Here is a 13996-nt window from a genome sequence, read left to right on the forward strand (position 1 = left end):
CTCCCGCCGAGATTCTTTATGGCAGGCCTCTTAGAATTCCTTGGAGCCTGCAGGTTCCCAGACGGGTTCAGTTTCATCAGATGACTGAAGAAATGACCACCTATGTTCTAGCCTTTACGCAAGTGCTCAAGGAACTCCATGGCCCAGTCCGTGCGGCTCACCAGCCATTGCCCCAGTACCTAGCTCACTTTCAGTCCAGCCCGGTAGTTATGTCATGGTCAAAAATTGGACTAGGAAGGGGTCGGAGCCGCGATGGGACGGGCCCTTCCAAGTTCTCCTTACCACCCCCACAGCAGTTAAAGTGGAGGGGCGAAGTGCTTGGGTCCACCTACATCACTGTAAATTGAGTCCATCTCCACTACTGTAAAAGGTCGGATACTAACCTGCCTCCCTTCTCCAGTGCTATTTTACAGGTGTGGAGCATGATGGAGTGGCTACGCATCGTCTGTCTGATATTTGGCCTCACTTCGCTTGGCGTGTTATTGGCGATGGACATGGAAAAGGGGAATATTATGTATCTGTGTAGCCCCAACCAATCTACAAGGATACATCACCTATGCAAAGGTGATGTTCTTCACTGCCCCCATATACGAGGACATGGTATCGACTCATGGAAGGTCATCAAAGTTAAGGAGAATGCGGGAGTCATGAAGCAGCTGCACCGGCCCCGGCGATGGGAAGGGAACATTATATGGACATTGCCTTGTTTTTGGAATACATGTAAATTTGATTTTGGATGTGTTAAAAGTGGTACAATAAATGTAACATCAGGCTGTCAGAAGAGTGTAGGAAGAGACCATGAGAAAGAGAAAGGGACTAGAGAGAGGACGGGGCGTGTGAGAAGGGAAGTACAGCTAGAACGTAGGTTACCGGGAGATGCACTTAAGTTAATTAAAGGCCAAACTGAGGAAAACCCGGGTAGTATGAATCTCTTCTACCAGATTTACCACCGTCTGTATGGCCAGGGACGGGTTGTCTGCTACCCAAACCCCGCAGCGGTGTCTAGGTTATTTTCTGTTTCACCGCTTTGGGGCACTCCCCAAACGGTGGTTCATTGTCAGCGTTCCGAGCCATTGCCCGAGCACGTCACTCTTCCTTACGATCCGGATTCAGCACCACCGGCTATTTGCCTTCCCCTCCCTCGGGATAATTCCCATTCACAGTACGATAGGCTGCGACGGTGGAGGGCGTACATACCTAGCCACTTCACTCCCAATAGGGATTCCCGGTCGTACGAGAATTGCTTCAGCAGTGAAGGATATGGCTGTTTGCTGGTAGAGGTGGACACAAATATAACATGTCTGTTTCCCACCTGTACGGACAGGAGGTGCCATATCACCCAGGCGTCTGGCCAATGCGTTTGTTACAACATCACTTGCGTTCCATTGAACGCTGGCCTCCAGCTCCTTTGTGGCTGGGCGAATGTCTCTCATATCACTGTTGGGAATAGGGCTTTCTGCATTGCTGGGCGGCCCGAATGGGCATTTCAAAATTGGATAAACTGGGCTACTGGGAGGTCCTTACGCAACCGATATGCTGATTGTGATGCTAGTCTCCACACGGAACAAGGATACTACTTTTTATTTAATGGTACGGCGACCAACGTTTTGTCACCCCATTTCCCCGCCAAATTGCTATAGGGACTCTAGTCCCTACCACAGTCCCCTGCCCTTCGGCGTGGAACCTGCATAATCAGTTAGCACGCCGGGCAGTCTCTGCTGAATTTTGCGAGAACTGGAAAAAACCTCAGGTTCTTGCACCCAACCGGGGCCACTCAGCCGGGTGGGGCATTCTGAGCGTATTGACACTGGGAGGTGTGGGGGGTTCCTTGGCTGTTAGTGATCGGAATTATTTTATTTGCGGCCTTACCATCTTGGGAAATGAAACCTTGGGAGCCCTCGGGGCAATAACCAAGGAGTTGTCTCAGCTACGGTTGTTTGCAATTCAGAACCGGTATGCTCTTGACTATCTTCTGGCCCGTGAGGGTGGGGTATGCGCCATAGTACAGGGCAAGTGGATCATGGGTGTTCAGGACTTGACCGCTAACATTACTAAATTTATGGATCGCATACGGGATCACTTGGACGGGATGCAGGATCCTGACTCTTGGGGTAACTGGGGATCTGGAGGATGGAAGGACTGGTTGATAAATATGGCCATGTATCTAGTGGTAGCTATCGGCTGCATCTTTGTGGGCCTGGCCATCCTTAAATGTGTGATGGGTAGAATGCGGGGTGCACTAGATCAGATCACCGCCCCAATCACCGAGAAAAAAAAATTTAACTGTTAAAATCCATGAGGGTGAGGCAGATGAAGGGGGGCTAAGACAGGAATTGGAAATGCAGCGACGGATCTTTTTAGATGAGGAACCGTAGCTATAGATTGGATAGTTCGGTTATCATGGAATGATAAAAGGAGGGAATGACGAATGTGATATAAAATAGTTACTTTAGAGTTACTAGTTAATGTAATGTAGAAATAAGCCACTTTGATTCTTGCAGTTAGGGACAAAGGAATTTGAGACCGCATGGAAAAAGCAGGAAGAGGTGTGTCTATGAGAGTGATGCTTCATTGATAGGGGCCAGAGAAAGGGATTGGAAGTGAGCCAATCAGAATAGATCGAACAGGTCAGGAGGGACATAGGCTGACCTATGTCCGTCGAGTATGTGAAACTTGATACCATTTGAATTGATTTTGCAGAGATCCCTTTGTCTTTTAGTTCAGTCGTTTTCTGGAATGAAAGAGGCTGGATGTCTCTTACATTTCTGTAAGATGATTCAAGCTTGCAAGCTAAATAAATAACTTCTGTTTACGTGCAAATCCGTCTCAACTTTTATTGAGGCCAGACTGACAGGGAAAGAAATTTGGAGATCAACACCTCAACTGTCCATCCAATTTCCTTCTGAAACCATTCATTGTCTCAAATTCCATTACCCTTATGTGCAGCATTGTACAGGTTCAGCATGGCTTCCCTATTTATGAAGCATAAGGTCCCATATGCTTTGCTAACTAAGCTTTCAATACAGCCTGCCACCATGAAATATTTATGCATATGAACCCCCTGCAGAGCCCAGCACACAAGTACAAAAGACAAGAATGAAGCATTTGCAACCATCTTTACCAGAAGTGCCAACAGGATGATCTATTTCAGCCTCTTCCTGAGGTCCCCATCATCAGTCTTTAGCCAGTGCAGGTTAGCTGGGGTTACGGGGATAGGGCCCAGGAAGGGTGCTCTTTCACAGGGTCAGTGCAGACTCAATGGTCTCCTTCTGAGCTGTAGGAATTCTATGATTCCAACCTTGGGTGATGTGTGGAGTTTGCACGTTCTCCCCGTTGCCACGTGGGTTTCCTCTGGGTGCTCGGGTTTGCTCCCACAGTCCAAAGTGGATTGGCCACTATCAATTATGGGATAAGGCCTAGATAGAGAGTTCTTTCAGAGGGTGGGTGCAGACTTGAAGGGGCGAACGGCTTACTTCTACACTATAGGAATTCAATGGCTTTACCATCAAAATCCGTAACTACAGGGCCCAACATATTTCCCACTATCATCACCACCAAGCCAGGGGACTGACACAAATGAGTTTAGAAGAATGTGCCCAGAACCACAGGTGTACCACGGTTCAATGATCACAATGTTTTACATGATGGAAAAGTGAAGTGGATATGCTGCCTATGTTTCAAAATTCCTTACATTTGAGAACAATTTCACTGGATTGGAAGTTGGCAAATGTTATACTGATTTTCAAGAAAGAGGGAGAGAGAAAACAGAAACCTTGCTGTTGGGGAGGGTTTAAACGAATATGGCAGGGGAATGGGAACCAATGCAGGAAGTCGGGGGGGAAGTAAGGTGGGGACAGAAACAAAAGGCAGTAAAGGGGGAAAAGCGGAAGGCAGAGAAATCAAAGACAAAAATCAAAAAAGGCCACATTACATTATATCATCATTTTAAAAGGGCAATAAATGTCAGTAAAACAAGCCTGAAGGCTGTGTCTCTACGTGAGGAGCAGTTGTAATAAGGTTGATGAATTAACTGCGCTGACGATCATTAACGGATATGATGTAATTGGGATCACAGAGACCTGGCTACAAGGTGACCAAGGATGAGAACTCAACTTCCAGAGGTATTCAATATTCAGGAAAGATAGAAGGAAAGGGAGGTGGGGTAGTGTTGCTGGTTAAAGAGATTAACACAATAGTAAGGAAGGACATTCGGGAGGCAGAGGTGGTCACAGATAGAAGCTTCAGGGACGTAGTTACTCCGAAGAATAAAGATAGACGACGGTGACGGTGAGGGGGGCTGGGGGGAAGCAGTCAGTACAGGGATCCCCTGTGGTGGTTCTCCTTAGTAACGTGTATAATGTTGGATACTGTTTGGGGGGGGGGGGGGGGGGGGGAGAGAACGACTTACCAGGGGTAAGTCATGGGGTACAGGTCTCTGGCACAGAGTCTGTCCTTGTTCTCAGAAGGGAAGGGGGGAGAGGAGCAGAGCATTAATCATTGGAGACTCCATAGTTAGGGGGATAGATAGGAGATTCTGTGGGAACGAGAGAGACTCGCGGTTGGTGTTGCCTCCCAGGTGCCAGGGTCCGTGATGTCTCGGATCGTGTTTTCGGGATCCTTAAGGGGGAGGGGGAGCAGCCCCAAGTCGTGGTCCACATAGGTACCAACGACATAGGTAGGAAAAGGGATAGGGCTGTAAGGCAGGAATTCAGGGAGCTAGGGTGGAAACTTAGATCTAGGACAACAGTTATTATCTCTGGGTTGTTACCCGTGCCACGTACTAGCGAGACGAGGAATAGGGAGAGAGAGGAGTTGAACACGTGGCTACAGGGATGGTGCAGGAGGGAGGGTTCTATAGATATGTCAGGAATAAATGAATGACTAGGGTAAGAGTAGGGCCAGTCAAGGACAGTAGTGGGAAGTTGTGCGTGGAGTCCGAGGCGATAGGAGAGGTGATAAATGAATATTTTTTGTCAGTATTCACACAGGAAAAAGATAGTGTTGTCGAGGAGAATACTGAGATTCAGGCTACTAGACTAGAAGGGTTGAGGGTCATAAGGAGGAGGTGTTATCAATTCAGGAAATTGTGAAAATAGATAAGTCCCCTGGGCCGGATGGGATTTATCCTAGGATTCTCTGGGAAGCTAGGGAGGAGATTGCTGAGCCTTTGGCTTTGATCTTTAAGTCATCTTTGCCTACAGGAATAGTGCCAGAAGACTGTAGGATAGCAAATGTTGTCGCCTTGTTCAAGAAGGGAAGTAGAGACAACCCTGGTAACTATAGACCAGTGAGCCTTACTTCTGTTGTGGGCAAAATCTTGGAAAGGTTTATAAGAGATAGGATGTATAATCATCTGGAAAGGAATAATTTGATTAGAGATAGTCAACACGGTTTTGTGAAGGGTAGGTCAAGCCTCATAAACCTTATTGAGTTCTTTGAGAAGGTGACCAAACAGGTGGATGAGGGTAAAGCAGTTGATGTGGTGTATATGGATTTCAGTATAGCGTTTGATAAGGATCCCCACGGTAGGCTACTGCAGAAAATTCGGAGGCATGGGATTCAGGGTGATTTAGCAGTTTGGATCAGAAATTGGCTAGCTGGAAGAGGACAAAATGTGGTGGTTGATGGGAAATGTTCAGACTGGAGTCCAGTTACTAGTGGTGTACCACAAGGATCTGTTTTGGGGCCACTGCTGTTTGTCAATTTTATAAATGACCTGGAGGAGGGCGTAGAAGGATGGGTGAGTAAATTTGCAGATGACACTAAAGTCGGTGGAGTTGTGGGCAGTGCGGAAGGATGTTACAAGTTACAGAGGGACATAGATAAGCTGCAGCGCTGGGCTGAGAGGTGGCAAATGGAGTTTAATGCAGAAAAGTGTGAGGTGATTCATTTTGGAAGGAATAACAGGAAGACAGAGTACTGGGCTAATGGTAAGATTCTTGGCAGTGTGGATGACCAGAGAGATCTCGGTGTCCATGTACATAGATCCCTGAAAATTGCCACCCAGGTTGAGAGGGTTGTTAAGAAGGCGTATGGTGTGTTAGCTTTTATTGGTAGAGGAATTGAGTTTCGGAGCCATGAGGTCATGTTGCAGATGTACAAAATTCTGCTGCGGCCGCATTTGGAGTATTGTGTGCAATTCTGGTCGCCGCATTATAGGAAGGATGTGGAAGCATTGGAAAGGGTGCAGAGGAGATTTACCAGAATGTTGGTATGGAGGGAAGATCTTATGAGGAAAGGCTGAGGGACTTGAGGCTGTTTTCGTTAGAGAAGAAGAAGGTTAAGAGGTGACTTAATTGAGGCATACAAGATGATCAGAGGATTGGATAGGGTGGACAGTGAGAGCCTTTTTCCTCGGATGGTGATGTCTAGCACGAGGGGACATAGCTTTAAATTGAGGGGAGATAGATATAGGACAGATGTCAGAGGTAGGTTCTTTACTCAGAGTAGTAAGGGCGTGGAAAGCCCTGCCTGCAACAGCAGTGGACTCGCCAACACTAAGTGCATTTAAATGGTCATTGGATAGACATATGCATGATAAGGGAATAGTGTAGATGGGCTTTAGAGTGTTTTCACAGGTCGACGCAACATCGAGGGCCGAAGGGCCTGTACTGCGCTGTAATGTTCTATGTTCTATTAGACTGGACGATGTGGAATCTCTATGGGTGGAGCTGCGGAAACCAAAGGTAAAACACATTAGTGGGAGTTGTGATCAAACCACCAAACAGTCGTTGTGAGGTTGGGGATGGCATCAAACAGGAAATTAGAGATGCATGCAATAAGGGTACAGCAGTTATTATGTGTGACTTCAATCTGCATATTGATTAGGCTAATCAAACTGGAGCAATGCGATGGAGGATTTTCTGGAACATATAAGGGATGATCTTCTCGACTAAATCCTCATGCGACTGGACAGGCTAGACGCAGGAAGAATGTTCCCGATGTTGGAGACGTCCAGAACTAGGGGTCACAGCCTAAGAATAAGGGGTAAGCCATTCAGGACGGAAATAAGGAAAAACTTCTTCTCTCCGAGTTGTGAACTTGTGGAATTCTCTACCGCAGAAAGCTGGTGGGGCCAGTTTGTTGGATATATTCAAGAGGGAGCTGGACGTGGCCCATTTGGCTAAAGGGATCAAGGGGTATGGAGAGAGAGCAGGAGTGGGGTACTGAATTTGCATGACCAGCCTTGATCATATTGAATGGTGGTGCAGGGTCGAATGGCCTACTGAATGGCACTGATTTTCTGCGTTTCTATGTCATGCCAACATCAGTTGGGAAAATGCTGGAATTAAGGAAGTCTGAAAAATGTACTTAGGAAAATATAATATGTTTCGACCAAGAAAGGAAATCTTAAATTTATTGCTGTTTTTTGAGGATGCAACGAAGAGGGTAGATAAAGGGGAACCAGTTGGCATAAAGATTTGGATGGTCAAAATGCATTTAATAAGGTGCCAAAGGTTAATAGGCAATGAGCTCCTGGATTAGCAAGGAGACAAGTTTGGTTAACAGGAAGCAAAACGTGGGCGTAAACGGGGCATTTTCAAATGGACAAGCTGTGATGAGGGAAGTGCCACAAAGGTCGGTGCTAGGGCTTCAGCCATTTACAAACCTACATTAATGATGTAGATGAAGAGAAAGAGTAATGTATCGAAGTTGTAGATGATAAAAAAAGCTAGATGGAAAGGTGAGCTGTAGGGGTCACAGAGACTTCAAAGATATATAGACAGGTTGGGTGAGTGGTCAACAAGTTGGCAAATAGATTGTAATGTGAGGTTATTCAATTTGTTTGTAAGAATAGAAAAGCAGACCTTTTTACAAAGAGGCACAATCTCGGGATAAGGGGCCGATCATTTAAAACTGAGATGAGGAGACATTACTTCACTCAAAGGGTTGTGAACCGTTGAAATTGTTTACCCCAGAGGGTTGTGAATGCTCCATTGTTGAATATATTTACAGCTGAGGTAGACCAATTTTTGGTGTCTTGGGGGAATCAAGGCATACGGGGAGTGGGGGCTGAAGATCAGCAATGGCGGCATAGATCAGCAATGGCAGAGCAGAGTTGAGGAATTATATGGTCTCCTCCTGCTTCTATTCCTATGTTCAAATGCAGATTGCTATTCTCCCCTAATTCCATAGCTCTAAACCTTCTCCAGTACTCTTACATTTTCCTATGATTGGAAATTAGATGGCATCCTCTGCATTTTTACTTTCTACCATAAATTATCAATATAACTTTTCAAGCATAATCATCATTTTAAAATCAGTTCGCCTTGGTCGAGATATGTGGGAACTTCATCCTCAACTGGATAATTGGATTGGATTTGTATAGAGCAACACAAGGAACACAATTAAATACATAGACACCGGCATCGGGTGAAGCATACAACGGTGTAGTATTAATCAGGTCAGTCCATAACAGGGTCGTTGAGGAGTCTGGTAACAGCAGGGAAGCTGTTTTCGAATCTGTTCGTGCGTGTTCTGTCTCTCTTGTGAAATCTCTATCCAGAGGGTTGTGGGTGCACCATCGTTGAATACATTTACAGCTGGGATAGACAGGCTTTTGGAATTATAGAATTTACAGTGCAGAAGGAGGCCATTCGGCCCATCGAGTCTACACCGGCCCTTGGAAAGAGCACCCGACTTGAGCAAATACATCCAACCTATCCCTGAAACCCCACCTACCCTTTTTTTGGACACTAAGAGTAATTTAGCATGGGCAATCCTCCTAACCTGCATATCTTTGGACTGTGGGAGGAAACCGGAGCACCCGGAGGAAATGCACGCAAACACAGGGAGAACGTGCAGACTCCGCACAGACAGTGACCCAAACCGGAAATTGCACCTGGGACCCTGGAGCTGTGAAGTGACAGTGCTAACCACTGTGCTACCGTAAAGCAACAGTGCTAACCACTGTGCTACCGTAACACAGCAGCGCTAACCACTGTGCTACCGTAAAGCAACAGTGCTAACCACCGTGCCCTCCTAGTCTCTCAAGGGATGAGGAATAGAAGCCAAGATGAGCCATGACTGTATTGAATGGTCGAGTAGGTTCGATGGGCAGTACAATCTAATCCCAATCCTACTTCTTGTGTACATCCAAGACTAGATGTTAAGATTCAATGTCAGCAATTTGGACAATTATTTCAAAAATGGCAAACTCCAAGCTCACTATTTTTTTTTTCAGTTAAGGGGCAATTTAGGGACCTTTGGCTTGTGGGGTGAGACCCACGCAGACATGGGGATAATGTGCAACGCCACACAGATAGCGACCCGATGCCGGGACCGAACCCGGGTCCTCGGCGCCTTGAGGCAGAAGTGCTAACCACTGCACACCGTTCTGTCTTCAAGCTCAATATTTAATGGGTTTTTAAAACAACGCTGGGTTTTGCGCTGATAAGCCTCTATTAGGAATGATCAAAAGCAGTAATTCCACAAATGCTACCAACCTCTCTCACTTCCCCCATCCTGTTCTCTTCTTCCTCTCACTTTTTCACCCACTCACTCTTTCCTCACCCACTTCACCCCACCCACACCCTAACTCTCTCAACCCTCACTCCACATCCCGTCACCCCTTAACCCACAATGGCCCCCCTCCCCACCACCTCATCTCCTACTTCCCATGCCCACATGGTTCCCTCCATCCCACTCCCCTTGCCCGCTTTCCCTCCCATGCCCGCTCCCCCCAGCCCCTTGCCCGCTCCCCCCCACCCCCTTGCCCGCTCCCCCCCTTGCCCGCTCCCCCCCACCCCCTTGCCCGCTCCCCCCCACCCCCTTGCCCGCTCCCCCCCCACCCCCTTGCCCGCTCCCCCCCCACCCCCTTGCCCGCTCCCCCCCCCACCCCCTTGCCCGCTCCCCCCCCACCCCCTTGCCCGCTCCCCCCCCACCCCCTTGCCCGCTCCCCCCCACCCCCTTGCCCGCTCCCCCCACCCCCTTGCCCGCTCCCCCCCACCCCCTTGCCCGCTCCCCCCCACCCCACCCCACTCCCCCACCCCCTTGCCTGCTCCCCCCCACCCCCCTGCCCGCTCCCCCCACCCCCTTGCCCGCTCCCCCCACCCCCCCACCCGCTTCCGCTCCCCTTGCCCGCTTCCGCTTCCCCCTTGCCCACTCCCTCCCCCCCTTGCCCACTCCCTCCCCCCCTCCTTGCCCGCTCCCTCCCCCTTGCCCGCTCCCCCCTCTCTCCCCCCCTTGCCCGCTCCCCCCTCCCTCCCCCCCCTTGCCCGCTCCCCCCTCCCTCCCCCCCTTGCCCGCTCCCCCTCCCTCCCCCCCTTGCCCGCTCCCCCCTCCCCCCCTTGCCAGTCCCCCCCTCCCTCCCCCCTTGCCCAGTCCCCCCCTCCCCACCCTCCCTCCCCCCCTTGCCCAGTCCCACCCTCCCCACTCCCACCCCTCCCCTTGCCCAGTCCCCCCCTCTCCCCCCTTGCCCAGTCCCCCCTTCCCGCCCAGTCCCCCCTCCCCCCCTTGCCCAGTCCCCCCCTCCCCACTCCCACCCCTCCCCCTTGCCCAGTCCCCCCCTCCCCCTCTTGCCCAGTCCCCCCCTCCCGCCCAGTCCCCCCCTCCCCCCCCTTGCCCACTCCCCCCCTCGCCCACTCCCCCCCTGCCCAGTCCCCCCTCCTCCCTCCCTCCCCCCCCCTTGCCCAGTCCCCCCCTCCCTCCCCCCTTGCCCAGTCCCACCCTCCCCACTCCCACCCCTCCCCCTCCCCCACTCCCCCCCCTGCCCACTCCCCCCCTCGCCCACTCCCCCCTCCTCCCTCCCTCCCCCCTTGCCCAGTCCCCCCCCCTCCCCCACTCCTCCCTCCCCCCTTGCCCAGTCCCCCCCCCTCCCCCAGTCCCCCCCTTGCCCACTCCCCCCCCTCGCCCACTCCCCCCCTGCCCAGTCCCCCCCTCGCCCACTCCCCCCTCCCCCTTGCCCAGTCCCCCCCCTCCCCCAGTCCCCCCCTCCTCCAGTCCCCCCCAGTCCCCCCCTCCTTGCCCACTCCCCCCCCTCCCTTGCCCACTCCCCCCCCTCCCTTGCCCACTCCCCCCCCTTGCCCACTCCCCCCCCTTGCCCACTCCCCCCCCAGTCCCGCCCACTCCCCCACTCCCCCCCCTCCCTTGCCCACTCCCCCCCCTCCTTGCCCACTCCCCCCCCTCCTTGCCCACTCCCCCCCAGTCCCGCCCACTCCCCCCCCTTGCCCACTCCCCCCCCAGTCCCGCCCACTCCCCCCTCCCCCCCTCCTTGCCCACTCCCCCCCAGTCCCGCCCACTCCCCCCCCTTGCCCACTCCCCCCCAGTCCCGCCCACTCCCCCCCCCCTTGCCCACTCCCCCCCAGTCCCGCCCACTCCCCCCCCTTGCCCACTCCCCCCCCAGTCCCGCCCACTCCCCCCTCCCCCCCTCCTTGCCCACTCCCCCCCAGTCCCGCCCACTCCCCCCCCCTTGCCCACTCCCCCCCAGTCCCGCCCACTCCCCCCTCCCCCCCTCCTTGCCCACTCCCCCCCAGTCCCGCCCACTCCCCCCCCCCCCCCCCCCCCGCTCTCTCACCTCTCCGAGAACCGCAGCAGTTCAGTGCGGAGCTGTCTCTCGATGCCGGATCTCTGCCGTTTGAGGTACATGGGGGAGAGGGCGATGTGCCTCCTGCAGGTGTCCATCACCAGGCACGAGTACGGGCTGTGAATGAGGGAACAGGCCTGCTGGAAAGAGAGTTTCTGGCTGATCCCCGGGGCCGGCTCCGGACTCTCCTCCCCCACTCCCCCTGACTTCGCCATGCTGCAGGAGCTGCCGTAAAGCCGACGTCACAGAGGCGGCGCGGTGCTGTCGCCAAGTGGCGCTGATGAGGTTTCCGGCCGCCGGCGCCTCTGTCATGCGGCCATGCGCCGCGAGATGGCGCTGCCACCATTATGTTGTCAGGCTGCCGCCAGCAGAGGGAGCGAGAGAGCGCACTTTAGGGCCTTCCAAACAAAAACAGCCTTTCGATTCAATTGGTATTCAGTAACTAAATATCAGAATTGTAAAGTAGCTTTGCAAATATATATCCGTATCTTACTTCTCTGTACACTTCGAATCACAGAATAGTTACAGCACAGAAGGAGGCCAATCGGTCCTTCCTGTACTTGCATTCCTCCTGCAGATGCAGTTCCACTGGAACCTTTCCAAATAGCCCTGCACATTTTTCCTTTTCAAATAATTATCTAATTCTCTCTTGAATGCCTCAATTGAATCTGCCTCCACTGCACCTAGTGTACTCCAGATCCTAAACAAAAAGTCCACACTGGGCGGAGCTGGAGGCCGAGTTGCCCAAGGTTCCAAGCCCGGTCTTAAAGGGGACATCACCTTACACCACCCGGTCGCTGTGGATATAAGCGGGGAAACTGAACAGAGTGAAGATGCTGTGCAATGCCTTAATCACAGTGGCTGAGGTCATGTCGGGGCAGGGAATGGCGAATGCTAAGCGGGAGAACTCATCGATAATGGTGAGGAAATAGGCATTACGATTGGTGGACAGGAGGGGCCTCTTGAAGTCCACGCTTAGTCGCTCAAAGGGCCCCGAGGCCATCACGAGCTGAACCTTGTCTGGCCGGTTGAAGAGCGGTTTGCACTCCGCACAGATCTGGCAGGCCCTGATCATGGCCTTGACCTCCTTGGTTGAGTAAGATAGGTTGCGGGACTTGATAAAACGGACGGGCCAGGTAACCCCCGGGTGACAGAGGTCATTGTGGGTGGCTTGCAGGCGGTCGTCCTGCGCATTGGCGCATGTGCCGCGGGACAGGGCATCTGGGGGCTCGTTGAGCTCCCCTGGACGATACTTGATATCGCACGTATAGGTGGAGAGTTCGATCTGCCACCTCAAAATTTTATCGTTTTTTATTTCGCCCCGTTGCGTATTATCGAACATATAGGCGACCGACCGTTGGTCGGTGACAAGAGTGAACCTCCTACCGGCGAGGTAGTGTCTCCAGCACCGCACAGCCTCCACAATGGCTTGTACCTCCTTCTCGACTGCAGAGTGTCGAACCTCGGAGACGGTGAGGGTCCAGGAGAAGAACGCTACTGGTCTGCCTGCCTGATTGAGGGTAGCAGCCAGGGCGATTCACTACCTCTGGAAAGGGATGGTTTCATCCACCGCGCGCATAGTGGCCTTAATAATATCGGCCTTGATGCGGTTGAAGGCCAATCGAGCCTCAGCCGAGAGGGGAAAAGTGGTGGTCTTTATGAGTGGGTGGGCTTTGTCCGCATACTTGGGGACCCACTGGGCATAGTAGGAGAAGAGCCCCAAGCACCGTTTGAGGTCATTGAGGCTGCGGGAGAGGGGAAGTTCCTTAAGGGGGCACATGCGGTCGGGGTCGGGACCTAGGTCCCCGTTTTCCATGACATAGCCGAGGATGACTAGCCGGGTTGTGTGGAAAATGCATTTTTCCTCATTATAGGTCAGGTTAAGGGCTCGGGCGATCTAGAGGAACCTTTCGAGGTTTGCGTCATGGTCCAGCTGGTCATGGCCGCAGATGGTCAAGGCCCGTCGATGAAGAGGATATATCCCATGTGCTTGAGGGAATGAGTGTTTATGGTGGTGGATTGGATGCCAATCAAGCAGGCTGCTTTCTTGGATGGTGTCAAGCTTCATAAGTGTTGGAACTGCCTTCATCCAGACAAATACAGAGCATTACATCACACTTCTGCGTTGCAGATGGTGGGCAGGTTTTAGGGATACAGAATTCCCAGCCTCTGATGTGCATTTTAGCCACAGTATTTATGTGGCAGAGTCAGGACTTTCAGGACTTGCTCAGTCAGTATTGGTCCGACTGAGCCATCTTTGTAATGGACATTAATGTCCTCCACCCAGAGTCAAGGCGTGGCAGAGGGGTTGCACAAGTTGCAAACACCAGGCCTTCAGGCTCAATTTGCAGCTCTTGCTTTTGTCTTTACCGACAGCACTGCCCCCCCCTCCTCCTTCTCAAGTGACCTTCTCACTCCTTGTGCGTAAACAGCTGGTTACAAAACCACAACATGTTTTGCCTCCTGTAGCCC

General features: G+C 52.1%; 1 protein-coding gene and 1 long non-coding RNA gene across 2 annotated transcripts in view; one reads left to right on the forward strand and one right to left on the reverse strand.

Annotated features, from left to right (window-relative positions):
* polr1f (RNA polymerase I subunit F) overlaps positions 1-11759 on the reverse strand; it is a 47053-nt gene extending 35294 nt beyond the window's left edge. The window contains exon 1 of the mRNA XM_072509186.1: positions 11516-11759. Coding sequence (XP_072365287.1) covers positions 11516-11739 — 224 coding nt within the window. The 5' untranslated portion in view covers positions 11740-11759. The remainder of the gene's footprint in view (positions 1-11515) is intronic.
* Positions 11510-13996, forward strand: part of LOC140425188 (uncharacterized) — a 19283-nt gene continuing 16796 nt past the window's right edge. The window contains exon 1 of the long non-coding RNA XR_011947781.1: positions 11510-11580. This is a non-coding gene — a long non-coding RNA (uncharacterized lncRNA). The remainder of the gene's footprint in view (positions 11581-13996) is intronic.

Source organism: Scyliorhinus torazame, chromosome 6 (genome assembly GCF_047496885.1).
Source record: "Scyliorhinus torazame isolate Kashiwa2021f chromosome 6, sScyTor2.1, whole genome shotgun sequence".
Taxonomy (NCBI): Eukaryota; Metazoa; Chordata; class Chondrichthyes; order Carcharhiniformes; family Scyliorhinidae; genus Scyliorhinus; species Scyliorhinus torazame.